Source organism: Mustela erminea, chromosome 12 (assembly GCF_009829155.1).
Source record: "Mustela erminea isolate mMusErm1 chromosome 12, mMusErm1.Pri, whole genome shotgun sequence".
Taxonomy (NCBI): Eukaryota; Metazoa; Chordata; class Mammalia; order Carnivora; family Mustelidae; genus Mustela; species Mustela erminea.
The window spans coordinates 35,721,302-35,737,585 of NC_045625.1; the positions used below are offsets into that span (position 1 = coordinate 35,721,302).

At 53.0% G+C, this 16,284-nt stretch overlaps 1 protein-coding gene and 1 long non-coding RNA gene across 5 annotated transcripts in view; one reads left to right on the plus strand and one right to left on the minus strand.

Moving 5' to 3' along the window:
• The first annotated feature begins 22 nt into the window (after positions 1-22).
• The window catches only part of TLN1 (talin 1), a 32,968-nt gene continuing 16,706 nt past the window's right edge, over positions 23-16,284 (plus strand). Inside the window, exons 1-21 of one of the 4 annotated variants that reach the window (XM_032307349.1) lie at positions 23-433; positions 6,603-6,765; positions 6,997-7,094; positions 7,333-7,462; positions 7,569-7,721; positions 7,977-8,119; positions 8,227-8,354; positions 9,067-9,127; positions 9,751-9,855; positions 10,192-10,347; positions 11,293-11,394; positions 11,565-11,641; positions 11,875-12,055; positions 12,228-12,341; positions 12,458-12,566; positions 12,788-12,996; positions 13,153-13,251; positions 13,650-13,700; positions 14,255-14,422; positions 14,603-14,897; positions 15,470-15,636. In XM_032307349.1, the coding sequence (XP_032163240.1) occupies positions 6,636-6,765; positions 6,997-7,094; positions 7,333-7,462; positions 7,569-7,721; positions 7,977-8,119; positions 8,227-8,354; positions 9,067-9,127; positions 9,751-9,855; positions 10,192-10,347; positions 11,293-11,394; positions 11,565-11,641; positions 11,875-12,055; positions 12,228-12,341; positions 12,458-12,566; positions 12,788-12,996; positions 13,153-13,251; positions 13,650-13,700; positions 14,255-14,422; positions 14,603-14,897; positions 15,470-15,636 (2,676 nt within the window). In that variant the 5' untranslated portion in view covers positions 23-433; positions 6,603-6,635. Of the gene's footprint in view, positions 434-5,023; positions 5,105-6,602; positions 6,766-6,996; positions 7,095-7,332; positions 7,463-7,568; positions 7,722-7,976; positions 8,120-8,226; positions 8,355-9,066; positions 9,128-9,750; positions 9,856-10,191; positions 10,348-11,292; positions 11,395-11,564; positions 11,642-11,874; positions 12,056-12,227; positions 12,342-12,457; positions 12,567-12,787; positions 12,997-13,152; positions 13,252-13,649; positions 13,701-14,254; positions 14,423-14,602; positions 14,898-15,469; positions 15,637-16,284 lie in introns of those variants that run through there. The other 3 variants (XM_032307350.1, XM_032307351.1, XM_032307352.1) reach the window with 3 other exon arrangements.
• Positions 1,443-15,507, minus strand: LOC116570387. Its single transcript, XR_004277414.1, has 2 exons — positions 15,447-15,507; positions 1,443-6,209 (listed from the first exon to the last, which is right to left on the minus strand). It is a non-coding gene; the product is annotated as an uncharacterized LOC116570387 (long non-coding RNA).

Genomic DNA, 16,284 nt, shown 5'->3' on the forward strand with positions numbered 1-16,284 from the left:
CTGCACGCCACGTCCCGGGAGCGACGCAAATAGAGGGGACGTCTCTGCGGCCTCCTCACACCCTAGGGGCGGGCATTGTAGGGGACGGACTCTGACTCGGCCCCCGGCTGAAAAAGGGAAGGGTTAGAGACTAAAAGGGAACTCGCTGTTCGAACATTTGCTCCGGATTGTGCCGCACCCTTGCTTCCTGCCGGGGAGGGGCAGCCTGTCTGAGGCCGGCTCCCGAGCATCGAGTGCCGCGGCCAGAGCAGCTTCCTGCTGCCCCCGCAACCATAGAGCGCGGGCCCAGGGCGCCGCCCGCGGGTGGGGGACGTTCCGCGGACGGAAGTGCCCGAGAGAGTGTCGAAGGGAGGGCGAGGCCGGAGCCCGATTGCCACCGGGAGAACGAGCGGGTTAGCGGGCCGGCGGGCGGGGCACGAGCCGGGCAGCGCAGGTAGGCCGGACTCGGCCGAGCCGGAGTCTCAGGGTGGGGCCGCGAGGCCGGACCCGGGAAGCTGGCGGGCAAGCGGGCGGGCGGGGCCCTCTGACTCTTGCGTCTCCTGCTTCGGGTCCTGTTGGAGAGGTCAGAGTCCAGTGTATCTCGGCTTGGGATCGGAGTTAAGTAGGGCGTTTTAAGGGAGCCAGGCCCTTCCTGGGATCAGTCCTCTGTCTGGAATAGTTTTGGGGAGGGCGAGATGTGGGTGGCATTGAGGCGCAGGGCGGGGATCGGGTTTGAGGTTAGCTGATAGCGGGTATGTGGGTAGGAAAGCTTCGGGTGAGTTTGGGATTAGGTAGAGTTGGGTTTAGGAATCAAGGTTAGTTTAAGGAGTTATAAAGCCGGAGTTGGAAATTTTGAGTTACTGGCGTGAGTCAGGTCCGTTTTATGTAGGTGAAGTTTGGATTAAGTCATTGTGGAGTTTTTTGGTGGTTTTTTGGTTTTTTGTTTTTTGTTTTTTTCTGGCCAAGGTAAGTCAAAGGTGGGATTCAGGGCCGAGTCAACACAGGAATTAAATTAGAAGTCTAGTTTTAGGGATTAGAGAACATTAGCATGGTACTAGGGATAAAAACCAAAGGGATGGGTCAGGAACCAAGTGACAAAGGAGTTTCAGGCTTAGAGATCAATATTTAAGGTTAAGGTCAGGGAATTTGGTGCTGGAAGTAAAAATTAGATCAATATTATGGATGAAGGATTGGGTACGGTGTCTGTTAGGAAAGGGATGAATGTCAAAGCCAGTATTGGGAAACAGGAAACAAACTAGGGTCAGGGTTAATGTTAAGAATTAGGGTTAGTTTTAGGGGCGCGTAGGTGGCTTAGTGGGTGAAGCCTCTCCCTTTGGTTCCTGTCATGATCTCAGGGTTCTGGGATCAAGCCCCATATCAGGCTCTCTGTCCCCCACCTCCCCACCCCCAACCGGCCTCTCTGTCTTCTTGTGATCTCTGTCAAATAAATAAAATCTTTAAAAAAAAAAAGAATTAGGGTTAGTTTTAGGAGGGGGTTATGGTTGAAGTCTGGGTAGTTGGCCTCTGATAGATAAAATTTAAGAGATTGGTAGCAGGTAGGTGCACTCCTTTTGTGGGGAGGTCTCATTGCTACATAGTTTCAGTGGTTCTCTAGCCCAGAGATATGGTAAACTAATTTCACATTAGGGTTCTGGGCTTCACTAGAATTGCAGGTATCTGGGATTCCAGCTTCTTTATTTTGCTGTCTAAATCCAGTGCTCTTGCTGTGGTCACCACAGTTTAGGGACAGTGGTTTCTGGACTATGTTACTTACAAGATAGGAGGTAGGAATAGGCCTGGGACCCAGGAGATGTACAAGGCCTAGTCACAAGTGGGGGACTATTTAGGGAGAAGGGACTGTGATTAAGGGGAGGCTGACCATGAAAACATTGTTGCCATGGGAGAAAGAAATGACTGAATCCTCTGAAAGTTCAGCCCTACTGCCTCCCAGTTCCCTCATTCTCTGGATTAAGTCCTCTCTCCAGCTCTCCTCCCTGGCCCTGCAGTTCACATCCTCCCTGCATACCCCTTCCGTCAAGCACAATCCTGCATACAGATTTCTCCCCTCACCTGTAACTTCTTCCATACTTGTTCATCTTGCCAGTGGTTCCCAGCTGCAGTTCTGCCTCCCTTTCTGTCCCTGATACTGCACCTCCTACCATATTTTGCCCTCCCAAATCTGAGCATTCACATCATCTTAAAGCACTCTTCCACACTTTCCCCACTTACCCGCACCTCCTGGTCATCTGCTGAATACCCTACCCAAAGCCTAACATAACTGTCAAGTACCTGCAGGCCCTGCTGTGTGCCAGCCCCTGGCTCTAAGCCTTCTTAATTTCTTGGTCCAGTTGTAGATCCCCTTCCCCCACTCCCCAAACAGAAAAGAGGAAATGAGACCCAAAGAGGAAACTGGGTCTTGCTGATCCCACGCCCAGCCAGGCCACTGACCACACCCCCATTTCACTCCCAGCCTGACCCTGCCATTGACCACAGCACTATCCCCTACTCAGTGTGACCCAGCTGCTGGTTGTGCCCCAGACCCACCCCACCCCCACCAACTCAGCTTATATACTGCCACCATCCCCTCGCTCTCCCCCCAACACCATCCTAGCCTTATTTAGCCATTGACTACAGCCCCATCTCTTCTCAATCTCCCGCAGCCTAATCTGACCTCTGACCTCACTCTGTCATTCCCTGTCTTGTAATTATTTTTTCCCTTCGCCTAGCCTGATTCGGTGACTGATCATAGATGTATTTTTCCTACCACCGTCTTCCCCAGCCTTCTTCCCCATTTCTAGTTCGATACAGTCACTAACCTCATCCCTTCTGCCGCTACTGGTGCTAACCCCATCCCCATCTCCTGTGCCCCAGAGCCTCATCTTCATATACCCAGCTCGGCCCAATCCTGGCGTTCTCCCCTTCCCAATTCCTTAGTAAACTCAAGCTACCCTAGCCACTGAATGGCTACTGATGACAGAAGCTGTGGGACTTCAGTCTGACTTTAGGCCCTGGTCCCTGAAGATTGACAAGACAAACTGTCATCAGGTCCTGACAGTTCTACCTCTTCAAACTACAAATGAACAACGTCCTCCTCTCCACCATTCTAACTACTGTCATCACTTCTCATTTGTGCTAATGCAGTGTCTTTCTGACCTATCTCCAAGGTAACTGCCAGAATTATTTTCCAGAATCTAGTTCTGGTTATGTCCCTTTTCTGCTCAAAGCCTCCCTTGGCCTCATGGTGCCCTCCAGTATGTAAAATACTCCTTCCTCTCTAGTCCTCCCCTGCCTTTTCACCCTGACCTGACTTCCCCGTCGCTGCTCCCTTGCAGGTACTCTGTGCTTCCGCCAGCCCACCCGCTCACTTCCCTGAATGCTCCTCCGTGATTTCCTGTTCCTCCACCTTTGCTTATGCTCTTCTTTCTGCCTGGAATGCTACCCCTGACTCACCTCTGGCTGGCATAGTGGAGACAGCTTGGGCTTTGGAGTCAGAGATATGGGTTCGGATCCTGGCTTCACAACTTATTAGCTGTATGACTTTGGAGCAGTTCCTTGAACAAGTATTTAATATCTTTGCGCCTCAGTTTCCTAATCTGTAAAAGTGGGTATAATGATACTTATCTTGCCGGGTTATTGTAAAGATGAAATGAAATTATGTATACAAAGAGATTGACATATCATCAATAAAAGGTAATCCTTACGATTTTTATTATCTTTATTTTAAAGTCCTAACTTCAAATGACACTTAAAACAGAGACTTTTCGGTCCCTTTTCTGTAACCTAAAGGGATCTCTCCCCTGAACACACACATCTTGACTCTGACCACATCCTGCCCTGTATTATAATTCTGTATTTGGCTTACTCACTCAACTAACCAGGAGCCCCTTGAAAGCGAAGGCAAGGGCTTGCTCTTCTTGCTTCCCAGTCACTGAGAGTTTGGCCCAGGGCCTTTTTCACAACAGACCCTCAGAAATGCTTGTTGGATGAATGGAGGGAGAATGTGTAATGGGAAGAGAGATGTTGGGGCAAGTTGTTCTCCTACGGACAGAGGTGTGTTTGTGGGGAAGCTGTGTGCGTGGGACAGGGTCTTTATGGGAAGATAATGTGGTTGTGATAGGGTCTGTGTAAGGGACTGCATGTTTGAGATAACGTGTATGTGGAGACAGTATTCGTAGTAACTTTGTGGTAAAGAGCTCTGTGCATAGACAGGGGTGCAGTTGGAGAGAGTGCATATGTATAGATAGGTGTAGGTGGTGAGGGGCTATGTCGAGGGAGATCAGGTCCAGCCCGTCAGCTGCCCAGTCCAGCCCGAAATGAGCCTCCAGCAGCCTGAGGCCGGATATGTCAGTCTCACCCACAACCACCACCCCCCTTTACCCCCCCCTCCCCCCGCCCCGCGGTTGCGGACTCAGAGGCCAAATTTGGTAACAGACTGAGGGTTACTCCCCCAACCCTCACACATTCTGACTTTGTCTTCAGGTTTCTTTCTCCCTTGTCCCTTTCTGTAGCTCCCTGTCTTTCTGCAGCTCCCTTTGTGGGTATCTGTTCTGACTATATTTCCATGTGCCCCAAATTCTTTACCCCCCCCAGTATACTTACATTCCATTCCTTGCTAGGATTTGACCTCTTGTCCTCCACCCCCCCCCAATTGCCCAACTCCTCTGGAATGCATCTCAGGAATGTCTTGAGGGAGGAGGAGTTCCCTGGGAGAGGGATGGGGGGGGGGGCATTGTTGCTGTTTCATAAAACATGGTGGAAAAGGGAGCAAAGTTCTCAGGCCAGAGGAGGAACTGGATGGCTTCTCTCCATACTTCCAGGGGGCTTGTTCTGTGCCCTCATCACCCTCTCACTTCTCAATTCCTTTTCCTCCTTCACCATCTTGTAGCTATGTGGGTGTCCACTCAGGACCAGCCTGGGAGTAAGGGTAGGCATGACTCATCTCCCTTATCGGGGTCTCACCAGAGGTTTCCGTGCTTGATGAAGAAGGGGGTGTCCATATGTCCGGAGGAAGTGGGGGAGACGTGCCATTTCAGCTTAGGGTGGAGGGTCCTTTCAGTCCTGCCCTCAGCTCCTCCGACTCCTCCACTTCGCTGACCCTCCAGCCCTCCAGCAGCCCCACAGCCAGGTCTGTCAAGCTACTGGGAGAGGTAGCTGAGGAATGGGGGAGGTGGGCAGAGAGCTGGGGAGACTGGAAGGGTCCTCGCTTGTTTGGAAATAAAGATAGCAAGCTGTGGTTTCTTGTGAGACTCTGGACTGTTTATAAGGTCAGAATGGTCTCTCAGATCCCTGCTCCACACCTTTCCCACATATACCTGTCTCCTGTTTCTAGATTTTTCAGTCTCCACCTCATCCTTCCTAATCTCTTCACCGTCCAAAAACCTATCCCTTCCCAACTTCCCTGGTTCTGGCTTCTGTATCCCAGCACTCCTACCTGTTTCTAACCTAACCCCAGTTGTCTGTTTCCCCACTTGGGGTTTGCTGCTTGCCAGGAGGGGAATGAGCAGCGCGAATTTGCTCATTCTCAGTTGAGAGGAACCAATCCCTGTACCAAACTGGGTCACATCATCAGCTGGCAGGCAGACTTGTCTTCTTGTCCCCCTGGGTGCCACCTGCCACCTGCAAGGGTTCCTCCAGCCTGCTGAGAGGTGCCAAGGAGGGTGGGGGAGGTCAGGGTGGGACTGATATCTTGAGGTGCCCTGAAAACACCATCAAGGGAGGCAGTAAGATAGGGGGCAGAGCTTGAGAAGGGCTTACCGAAGACTGGAAAGCCTGAGACCAGTTGTCGTGAGGACTGAGTATTCACTTGGTGACTTGGAGCAAGGACCAAGTTAGAGACTGAGCTCCTCCTCTGATCTGCCTTGAAACTACCCAACCTGCCCCACCATGTCTGATGTCCATTCTGCAAAACTGAGAATTTGACTAGGTAATTTCTGAGATCCATTTGGATTAGAGAATCATCATTCTAGTTTGACTGCCAGGAAACCCAGAGGCAGGGCCAGGCTCCCTGGGAAGGCCCCTCCCTCTCCAGTTAGACGGTGCAAGCTGCCGGTGTTTCGTCTCCCTGCCCAGCTAGCTGGAGTCGGTGTTTGCAGGCTTCAGGATCTCTTGGGAATTACCTAATATAACGTCCTCATTTTGTAGAGAAGGAGGCTAAAGCTGTCAGAGGGGAGGTCACATGATGAATCAGGGCAGAGCTCTGAAAATCCCAGACAGGAAAAAGCCAGTAAGACCTAGTGAGAGACAAAGAGAGAAAAAGACTGAACTAAGAAAAGATGAAAACAAGGCAGAGGCAAGGCTGGGAAAAGAGCAAGGTAGGGGCCAAGAGAGAGACACTTGGCCCACAGAAGGGAGGCACAGATTCTAGTGGTAGGGACAGGATGGTGTCTTCCGGGAACACTGCATTGCAGACCAGACTCACACCTAACCACTCTTAGGTGGTTAGGATTGGTTTTTTTGGTATAAATAATTTTTCCATCTTTAAAATGCTTAAATAAAACAAAATAACCACGTTACTCTATGCTCTGGTGGGTCCCTTTCAAAAACACCCCTCCCTGGGGCTCCATCTGGGGGACCTCCTGTCCTCTAATGCGGATGTGTGCTAATGCGCTGATGCCACGGGCCAGGTAGAGACAGGCTGGAGAGGAGAAGCTGCCACCATGGTTGCGCTTTCGCTGAAGATCAGCATTGGGAACGTGGTGAAGACGATGCAGTTTGAGCCGTCCACCATGGTGTATGATGCCTGTCGCATCATTCGTGAGCGCATCCCAGAGGCCCTGGCTGGCCCTCGTGAGTCTGAGTACCCTGGTGGCGGGGGTGGGAGTCTTCCGTCCCTCCTTTTTCCCCGGGTTCTTGATTTTAAGGGATGAACTCAAGGCTGCTCATCCCTCAAGCGTGTGCTCCCTGGTTCCTTCTCTCCCCCTTAAGCCCTCAGTCTCTGGGGAAATAGTAAGGGAACCATGCAGCCATTCAGCAACACTGGGGTCCTCGTAGTCTGAGGTGAGCCATCCTTTCTTTTAGCCAGCGACTTTGGGCTCTTCCTGTCAGATGAAGACCCCAAAAAAGGTATATGGCTGGAGGCCGGGAAAGCCTTGGATTACTACATGCTCCGAAATGGGGTGAGTATCCCTTCATCAAGGACCATCAACATCCCCTCCTCTACCTCCTGTTCAGCACCCATGTCTGTTGTCCCTGAGCCTCTCCAGGCTTTCTATCCCAGGCAGTCAAAATAACCTGCTTTTTGAGTGAGCTACTGTAGTGTTGCTTTTAGTAATCTACTTGCCTCTCCTCTGGAGGAGAAAGGAAGTAATACCTCTGGCTTCAAGGGGACCCCTCCTCCTGTTCCCGCCCCACCAGGACACCATGGAGTACAGGAAGAAACAGAGGCCCCTGAAAATCCGCATGCTCGACGGAACCGTGAAGACTATCATGGTGGATGACTCTAAGACTGTCACCGACATGCTCATGACCATCTGTGCCCGCATTGGTAAGGGGTCTCGGGGGTGCTGAGGGCACAGGAATGGAGGCTCCCGCTCCGCTAGAGAACACAGACGTGGTGCGTGGGGTGCCACCAACCCCTCCCCCTCCCCCAGGCATCACCAACCATGATGAATATTCGCTGGTGCGAGAGCTAATGGAAGAGAAAAAGGAGGAGGTGACAGGGACCTTACGGAAGGACAAGACACTGCTGCGAGATGAAAAGAAGATGGAGAAACTAAAGCAGAAGTTGCACACAGATGATGAGCGTAAGCAGAAATCGAAAAAAGAGGGCCCTGGAAATGGTCGGGGTCAGGGGAGTGGCGGGGGGGCGGTGTTCATTCGTTAGTTATGGAGAATCTGCTTTTGCGAGGCGCCATTTGAGATGCAGGCTGCATCACTAGTAAAACAAAGTCTTACGCTCATGGAACTTCTCAGTGAGTGAAGGTAGGACACGAAGAGCAAAGAGCAGACCAGGCAGGCGCCCTAGGGGCTTGGCATTGAGGGGACTGTGTGTGTCTCAGTGAACTGGCTGGACCATGGCCGCACGCTGAGGGAACAGGGAGTAGAGGAGCATGAGACGCTTCTGCTGCGGAGGAAGTTCTTCTACTCAGACCAGAATGTGGACTCCCGGGACCCCGTACAGCTGAACCTTCTTTATGTGCAGGTGTGGAGAGGATTTGCCTGGGTAGGGGAGGTAGGGAGAGGCGGTGGGAGCACAGAGAGGGGTATCCCCACACCCACACCCACCACCCACCGCCTTGTGTTCTCCAGGCACGAGATGACATCCTCAATGGCTCCCACCCTGTCTCCTTCGACAAGGCCTGTGAGTTTGCTGGCTTCCAGTGCCAGATCCAGTTTGGGCCCCACAATGAGCAGAAGCACAAGGCTGGCTTCCTCGAGTGAGTGACCCACATCCCACACCCTGTCAGGGCCCAGGACTCACTGGGCCCAACAGCCCTGCCCCCCTCCCAGGCTTTCTCTCTCTGTTGTTCTTCCGACGCACCAGGGTTTGACCCACACGGGTCCCTTTTTTTGCTGCCGTCAGCTGTTTGTCTCCTTGCTGGCCCCATGTGGAACACGAACGTAACCCAGAATCTCTGCCTCTGCCCCACACCTCTCAAGCAAGCATGTAGCCTCTCTGAGATTCTCTGAAGAATTTTACTGTAGCAGCCAGAGGAAAACAGAACATTTCTCCTCATAGGGAACATAGACTTAGAAAGCTTCATGAGTCTCATCCACCAATACTCAGAATGTGGAGAGTGCAGCGTGGCTTGCTTGGCTTCCTCCATGCATGGTCATCCTTCTCCTGAACTCCGTCTGCTCTTGGTTCCCTGCAGTAGTGCTCTAGACCCTCTTTCCCTCAGGGACTGAGCCTGCAACTCAGGTTCCCCCAGTCCCTCTCCCTGTAGGGAGAGACATGGGCTGCACTTAAGAGCTCATGCTAGGCCTTCTCGACTTCATGAATAATCCCAACTCTGTTCCCTTGAGCCTTCCTTCTCCCCAAAGATAACACTGTCCTAGACATTTCCTCACACCCCCAGGCCTACAGTCCATGGCCCACATATCCCTGATGCTGTCCACTACATGCTGACCCTCCCTTTTCTGGTGTAGCCTGAAGGACTTCCTGCCCAAGGAGTATGTGAAGCAGAAGGGAGAGCGTAAGATCTTCCAGGTGAATGGGGGTCGGGGAAAGTGCTGGGGATGCCCTGGGAGCTTTGCTGCTTAATCCTACTGACTGAATGGACCCCGCCCCTTCTTTGTCTCTTCCCACCCGGGTTCCACCCACCAAGCTGCTCTTCCACCTCTCCTGTGCTGAGAAAGCCAAAGACCTGGGCTCCATCACTGCATTTGCTGTGGAATTCAATTCAATATTCTTGTTTTCTTTTCTTTGCCTCTAACATGAGATGACAGTACCTTTCCTGGGTAGGACTGATAGGAGAATCAAATGAGATAGTATGTCTCAAATTACTGTGAAAAGTATATCTTTGTACAAATGTGTTATCCCCACTTCTTGAATACTCAACCAAAAAACGATCTATTTGACCTTCTACTTCTTATCTGTTTGTTTCCAGAACATCTGCAAGTTCTTTAACTGTATCCCCTGAATTCCCGCTTCTGCGTATCCTTCATCAGCCCCCCCAGTCTGTCACCCTCTCATTTCTCATGTCCTGCACCCCCTAACCTTTCCTGTGTCCCCCATAATACGCTTTCATTGTAGTTAATGTCACAACTCCTTGTCTGTAACACTGTCCGCCCACATTCTGCTAAACGTTTTTTCCCGTTTCCTCCTCTCAGGCACACAAGAATTGTGGACAGATGAGTGAGATCGAGGCCAAGGTGCGCTACGTGAAGCTAGCCCGTTCTCTCAAGACATATGGTGTCTCCTTCTTTCTTGTCAAGGTGGGCTACAGACCCTTCTCACTGTCCTCCTCAGTCCTGCTCTTTCCTTTCCCCTCAAAGTCTGGCCCTGCCTTTGGTCACATTTTCTATCATCCCTACAAGTCCCATTCTCTGCCTTGCTCTGACCTTGTGAAAATTTGCCCTGTTGTCAGCCCTCTGCCACCACTTGGCTCCCAACCCTTTGTTTTCCCTCGAGGAGCTTGTCCCAGCTCCATCTAGATACCCAGTTCAGCTCTTCCCGTGCTCCTCAGCAACCCCTTGTGATCCAGATCTGATCTCCTCGTTCACTCGCTATGGCCTGTAGCCACAGTACCAATGACAACCTCTGCCTCACAGGAAAAGATGAAAGGAAAGAACAAGCTGGTGCCCAGGCTTCTGGGCATCACTAAGGAGTGTGTGATGCGAGTGGACGAGAAGACCAAGGAGGTGATCCAGGAATGGAGCCTCACCAACATCAAACGCTGGGCTGCCTCTCCCAAGAGCTTCACCCTGGTGAGTCTGGGAGCCCAGAGGGAAAGGCGCTTTGGAATTTCCAGGCAGGGGTAGCTGCAGAGGTCGCTCCCCTCCCTTGGGATAGTGCAGTGTGTGTGACTCCAGCAAAGGAGAATTTTGTAACGATTACAGGACCATGGAGATCAGAGTAGAGGAGAAGCTTTCCTGGAGAATAAGTGATGCTACAGTGAAACTGTCTAAAAAATCAACAGGACAGGCGCACCTGGGTGGCTCAGTGGGTTAAGCCTCCGCCTTCAGCTCAGGTCATGATCTCAGGGTCCTGGGATCGAACCCCGCATCGGGCTCTCTGCTCGGGCGAGGAGCCTGCCTTCCCCCGACCCCCGCCTGCCTCTCTGCCTACTTGTGATCTCTGCCAAATAAATAAATACAATCTTTTAAAAAAAAAAGTCAACAAGACAGAACTATCACCAGCAAGCTGAGCTTGCAGAATACTTGAGGAGAGGGAAGGAAAAGGTGGTAGAAAAGATAAGCCTCCTCTCTCTGAGCAGGAACTATATAGTAGTTTCCCCCCCACCCCCTGCTTTATATTTTCATGTGCTGGATGGAAACTGATACCACCTTGATAAAGTGCCCCAGTGAGGGGATGAGAATTTCTTAAAGGCTATTTTTCCATTTTGGATACTAGTGCTAACCCTCAGATGTGGTCAGTGATAAATGTTTGTCTTCCCAATTTTATTATCAGGGGAGAGAAGAGAGATTTCATGGATGGCATGCATGTGAACTATGCAGCACAAAGACTCTTCTCAGAAATAAAGTGTTGCCCTCCAGGGAGGAAAAGAAAGAGGAAATTAAAGGGTGGGCTTCTCCCCAGAGAGCTGTTGCAGGGGAAGCCCTCGCCAGCTCACCCGTGGGGCTCCCATCCTACCCTTTTCCATCCTGAGTATATGCCGGCTCTCCCACCAAGCCCCCACCTTGTCACCCTAGGATTTCGGGGACTACCAAGATGGCTACTACTCAGTACAGACGACGGAAGGAGAGCAGATCGCACAGCTCATCGCTGGCTACATTGATATCATCCTTAAGAAGGTGCCCACCTCAGCCTTTTCCTTATCTTCCCCCACCTTCTACCCAAGCCAGTCCTTTCAAAGTGGGGCACCAGGTTCTGGAAAAAGGCTGACTAGGGGAAAGAAGAAGCTACCTTTTCCCTGCCTCTCTTTTCTTTAATTGTTGTTCCTTTTTCTTTCCCTTTCCTACAGAAAAAAAGCAAGGATCACTTTGGGCTGGAGGGAGATGAGGAGTCTACTATGCTGGAGGACTCAGTGTCCCCCAAAAAGTACGAAGGGAGCTGGGCTCATCCCATCCATCAGGGGCAGGGATGGCAGGGCCTGACTCCAACAACTGCTGAGGGGTGGGAAATTCCTAGGATGGTTCTTTAACCAGTCACAGGCTCTCCTAAGACCTCACCTGCCCCACTAGACTCTAGGACCTGCAAAGGTAGTAGAGCTGGGTGGGAAGGGGGTGAGAGCACAGAGTCCTCTGAGTGCTTCCCGGGGTGTCCCCTTCTAGGTCGACAGTGTTGCAGCAGCAGTATAACCGGGTGGGGAAGGTGGAGCACGGCTCTGTGGCCCTGCCCGCTATCATGCGCTCCGGAGCCTCTGGGCCTGAGAATTTCCAGGTGGGCAGCATGCCACCGGCCCAGCAGCAGATCACCAGTGGCCAGATGCACCGAGGACACATGCCCCCTCTGGTAAGAGTATGCTGTCAACAGAGGGCTAAGCCGTTCCTCCACCGTCAGCGGGGCCCAGCCAGGAGCTAGGCAGTCTTTCCCCACATCCCTGTTTGTATTCCTGTCCCTCACCTCGAGTTCTTTATCTTCTCTTGCCTCTAAGCATTCCATTTCTCCTGCCCTTGTGTTGCAGACATCAGCCCAGCAGGCGCTCACTGGGACCATCAACTCCAGCATGCAGGCCGTGCAGGCTGCCCAGGCCACTCTGGATGACTTTGACACTCTGCCCCCTCTGGGCCAGGATGCTGTGAGTACGGGAGGAAGGAGCGGCCGGAGGTGCTAAGGCCGGGACTCCCTGGAGGGATCAGGGTTGACCAAACCAGGGCAGACCCTGAGCTTTGCTTCTCTGTCTTTCCCTCGCAGGCCTCTAAGGCCTGGCGTAAGAACAAGATGGATGAATCAAAGCACGAGATCCACTCCCAGGTAGATGCCATCACGGCCGGTACTGCCTCTGTGGTGAACCTGACAGCAGGTAAGCCGGGCGCCAGGCTCTCCTTGTGGTGGGGAGGGGGAGGAAGAACGCGTGTGAGCACAAGTGTGATGGCCCTGGGTGGGACCGCACCTTGACTCATGGAAGAGACCGTGTGCGTGTACGTCTGTCTCCGGATGTGTGTATGACTAACGCCTCTGACTGTGCACCTCGTCTGGCCTGCCCGCCTCTCACTCATGCTCCTCTCCCTCATCCTCCCTCAGGGGACCCTGCAGAGACAGACTACACAGCGGTGGGCTGTGCGGTCACCACCATCTCCTCCAACCTCACGGAGATGTCCCGCGGCGTGAAGCTGCTGGCGGCGCTACTGGAAGACGAGGGCGGCAGTGGCCGGCCCCTGCTGCAGGCCGCCAAGGGCCTCGCCGGGGCAGTGTCTGAGCTGCTGCGCAGTGCCCAGCCTGCCAGTGCTGAGGTCAGGGGCCACGGGCTGGCACCAGGGCAGAGAGCCCAAAGGAGAAGGGGGCAGTCCAGGCTGTGGGGTAGAGTTGGGGGACCCATGGGCCTATAGGACTCAGGTGCATGTGGGCAGGGATTGGGCAGCTTCTGACTGGTGTCCACTCTTCCACAGCCCCGTCAGAACCTGCTGCAAGCAGCTGGGAACGTGGGCCAGGCCAGTGGGGAGCTGTTGCAGCAAATTGGGGAGAGTGATACTGACCCCCACTTCCAGGTTAGTGACTTACCCAACCCCTAGAACATAAGCTTCTTGGGGGTAATCTCTGACCCTGAATCTAGCTCCTAATCCTGTTCCTACAAATCAACGTCTCAGAGCCAGTCTGAGCCTCTCTTTGCAGGGAATGACACTGGGAACCTCCAGTCCCTTTTTTAGGGGATGAGAATTCAGAATTCCTGAGTCCAAACTAAATCTACTAGTTCACACTTGGCTGATTGATATTTTGTAGCCGCTTGTCATCTTTTCCTTGTCTTCCCCATATATAGCCCTTGTCCCAGCTTAACATGCTGAAACCCCCTCCATGCCACCCTAAGGACACCATTCCTCTAGCTGCCCCCTTCCCCACCCCATGCCGGTTTCCTCAGCTGACTTGTTATCCTGGATTTCCCATGCAGATATGTGCACCCAGAGGGGCTGGGGCTCGATCTCCCCACGATACCCCCACGGTAACGGCCTCTGGCCTGGGCCTTCCCAGCTTTGTCCTCTCTGAGCCGCATACACTCGCTCTGCACCTCTCCCTCAACCTCCTAGGGGAGCAGAACATGATGGGAGATGGGTAGGCATGTCAAAGGCAGGGCTTAGAAAAATGGGATCAGGGAGGGCTGTACGGGGTCTCGTACTCCAGGGTGACAGCTTCCAACCAAGATTGAGAAGAAATGAAGGAAAGAAGCTGAGGGTAGGAGGGATGCCAAGGGGTACCTCTCTCCATCCCACTGTAACACCACTGCTCTTCCCTCCCCATCTCCATCCGAGTGTATCCGCCTCATGCATTTCTCCCTTTGGTGTAGGCTCTGTTTCTCCTGGTGTAGGTTTGTTCCTAGGTGGGGGTTCTGTCCTACCGGGTGCTCGAGGCAGGGGCTTGGGGTTTCTTCTGGTTGCTTCTGCATATACTGTCCTATGATTGGAGTCAGTGGGAATAATGAAACAGCTTATGCCTCTGAGAAGGGTCCCTGGATCCCAAGCCCGATCTCAAGGCCTGCTGACAGCTGTTTCCTCACAGGACGTACTAATGCAGCTAGCCAAGGCCGTGGCAAGTGCCGCAGCTGCCTTGGTCCTCAAGGCCAAGAGTGTGGCCCAGCGGACAGAGGACTCCGGGCTCCAGACCCAGGTCATTGCTGCAGCAACACAGTGTGCCTTGTCCACCTCTCAGCTGGTGGCCTGTACCAAGGTGAGTCCCACAGGTGGCGCTAGCCTGTGCTGCGGGGTGATGGTGCCGCACACCAGAGCCTCTTGCTTCACTTCTTTGGCTCCTCCTTACCTCTCCCAGTGACTGCTGCACACACCACAAACACCCCACCTCGCAACTCCTTTCCACAGCCTTCGTCTCTCACATGCGGTTTGCCTGCAGGTGGTGGCACCTACAATCAGCTCACCCGTCTGCCAGGAGCAGCTGGTGGAGGCCGGACGGCTTGTGGCCAAAGCCGTAGAGGGCTGTGTGTCCGCCTCGCAGGCGGCCACAGAGGATGGGCAGCTGCTTCGGGGAGTGGGAGCAGCGGCCACCGCTGTCACCCAGGCCCTGAATGAGCTGCTGCAGCACGTGAAGGCCCATGCCACAGGGGCTGGGCCTGCTGGCCGTTACGACCAGGCCACTGACACCATCCTCACCGTCACCGAGAACATCTTCAGTTCCATGGGTGATGCTGGTAAGGACACCACTCCCGGGGAGACCACGAACCCCTCTGAGGCTCGTTGAGCCCAGTGGACATTGCCTTGCAGACCCGCCACCTCCCCCTAAGGACTCAGCATAGTAGGCTAGGTGTTCGGTATCTCTGAAACCTCCAGTTTCTCCTCTGTAAAGCAGGAATATGATCCCTGTTCTGCCTTCTTTGGTGCTTTTAGAGAATATGCAGAAGTGTATACAAACACAGCAGGAAGTTGGAAGGTGGCATTATTAAGAGATAGCCTTCCCCACTCCACCCTACCTGTTCACCCCTAAAAGCCTTCGTAAGAACTATCTTATCTTCTCAAGACTATTTGCTGAAAATAGCCATTATAGACCATCTTCCTTCCCACGAAAGCCTGCCAGGAAATCTCCTTCTCCAAGATCCTAAACTCAAAAAAACCCAGTAACTCCAGGGGAATCACTTCGAGAACCTTTGTGTCTCTTTAACTCTTCTCAAGAGCACGGTCTACCTTGTCTGCACCCTTTCCCCCCACCCCTGGCACCCTTGCAGTGTCTCAAGCTTCCTTACCTGACTGTGTCCTGTCCTCTCAGGTGAGATGGTACGACAGGCCCGCATCCTAGCCCAAGCCACCTCTGACCTGGTCAATGCCATCAAGGCCGATGCTGAGGGGGAGAGCGACCTGGAGAATTCCCGAAAGCTATTAAGCGCCGCTAAGATCCTCGCTGATGCCACGGCCAAGATGGTGGAGGCTGCCAAGGTACAAAGCCTTCTGTGCACAATCCCTGATTGAGACCTGAAAGGAAGTAGAAAGGTCCAGAGGGGTCACCCTTTCCTGATGGAAGAGACCCAGGAAAAGCAGGGAATACATGAGAACAAAGAGAAGCGCTCAAGAAGTAAATGCACCCCAGGCATCCAGTGGATGGCGGCCCAGGCTTCGCGCTAGCATGCCGCTGCCCCTTTTTCTTCCTCCAAGTCCAAAGTCTGCTGTCCTTACTTTCTCCTACTTTGCTACCCGCTTCCTGGTCTCTCCTGGGAATGCACAGAAGTATTCAGTCCTCAGCAAGGCAGGGGGACATGGACACAGGGTGCAGAAGACTGTCAGGAAGAAGCCAGGAAGCTCTCACACTCCCTGGGCTGTGGCGTTCTTGAGCTCGCAGGAATAACCAGGTCCCCTGATGTGGTTTTTGAGATCCCAGATCTAAACTTTGTCCCCACCCCATCCCAGAGAGCCCCCCTCACCCCCATTTGCTAGTGGCATCTTGTGGGGAGTAGGGAAAGACACATGGCTCCTTCCCCCAAGAGGGACAGAAGCAATAGTTCCACCTAAAGAGGGTCCAAAGGGAATCCAGGGCCCCCCTACACCTCCCTCTTGCCTGCCCGAGGCAGCTCATCTCAGCTGCAGTTA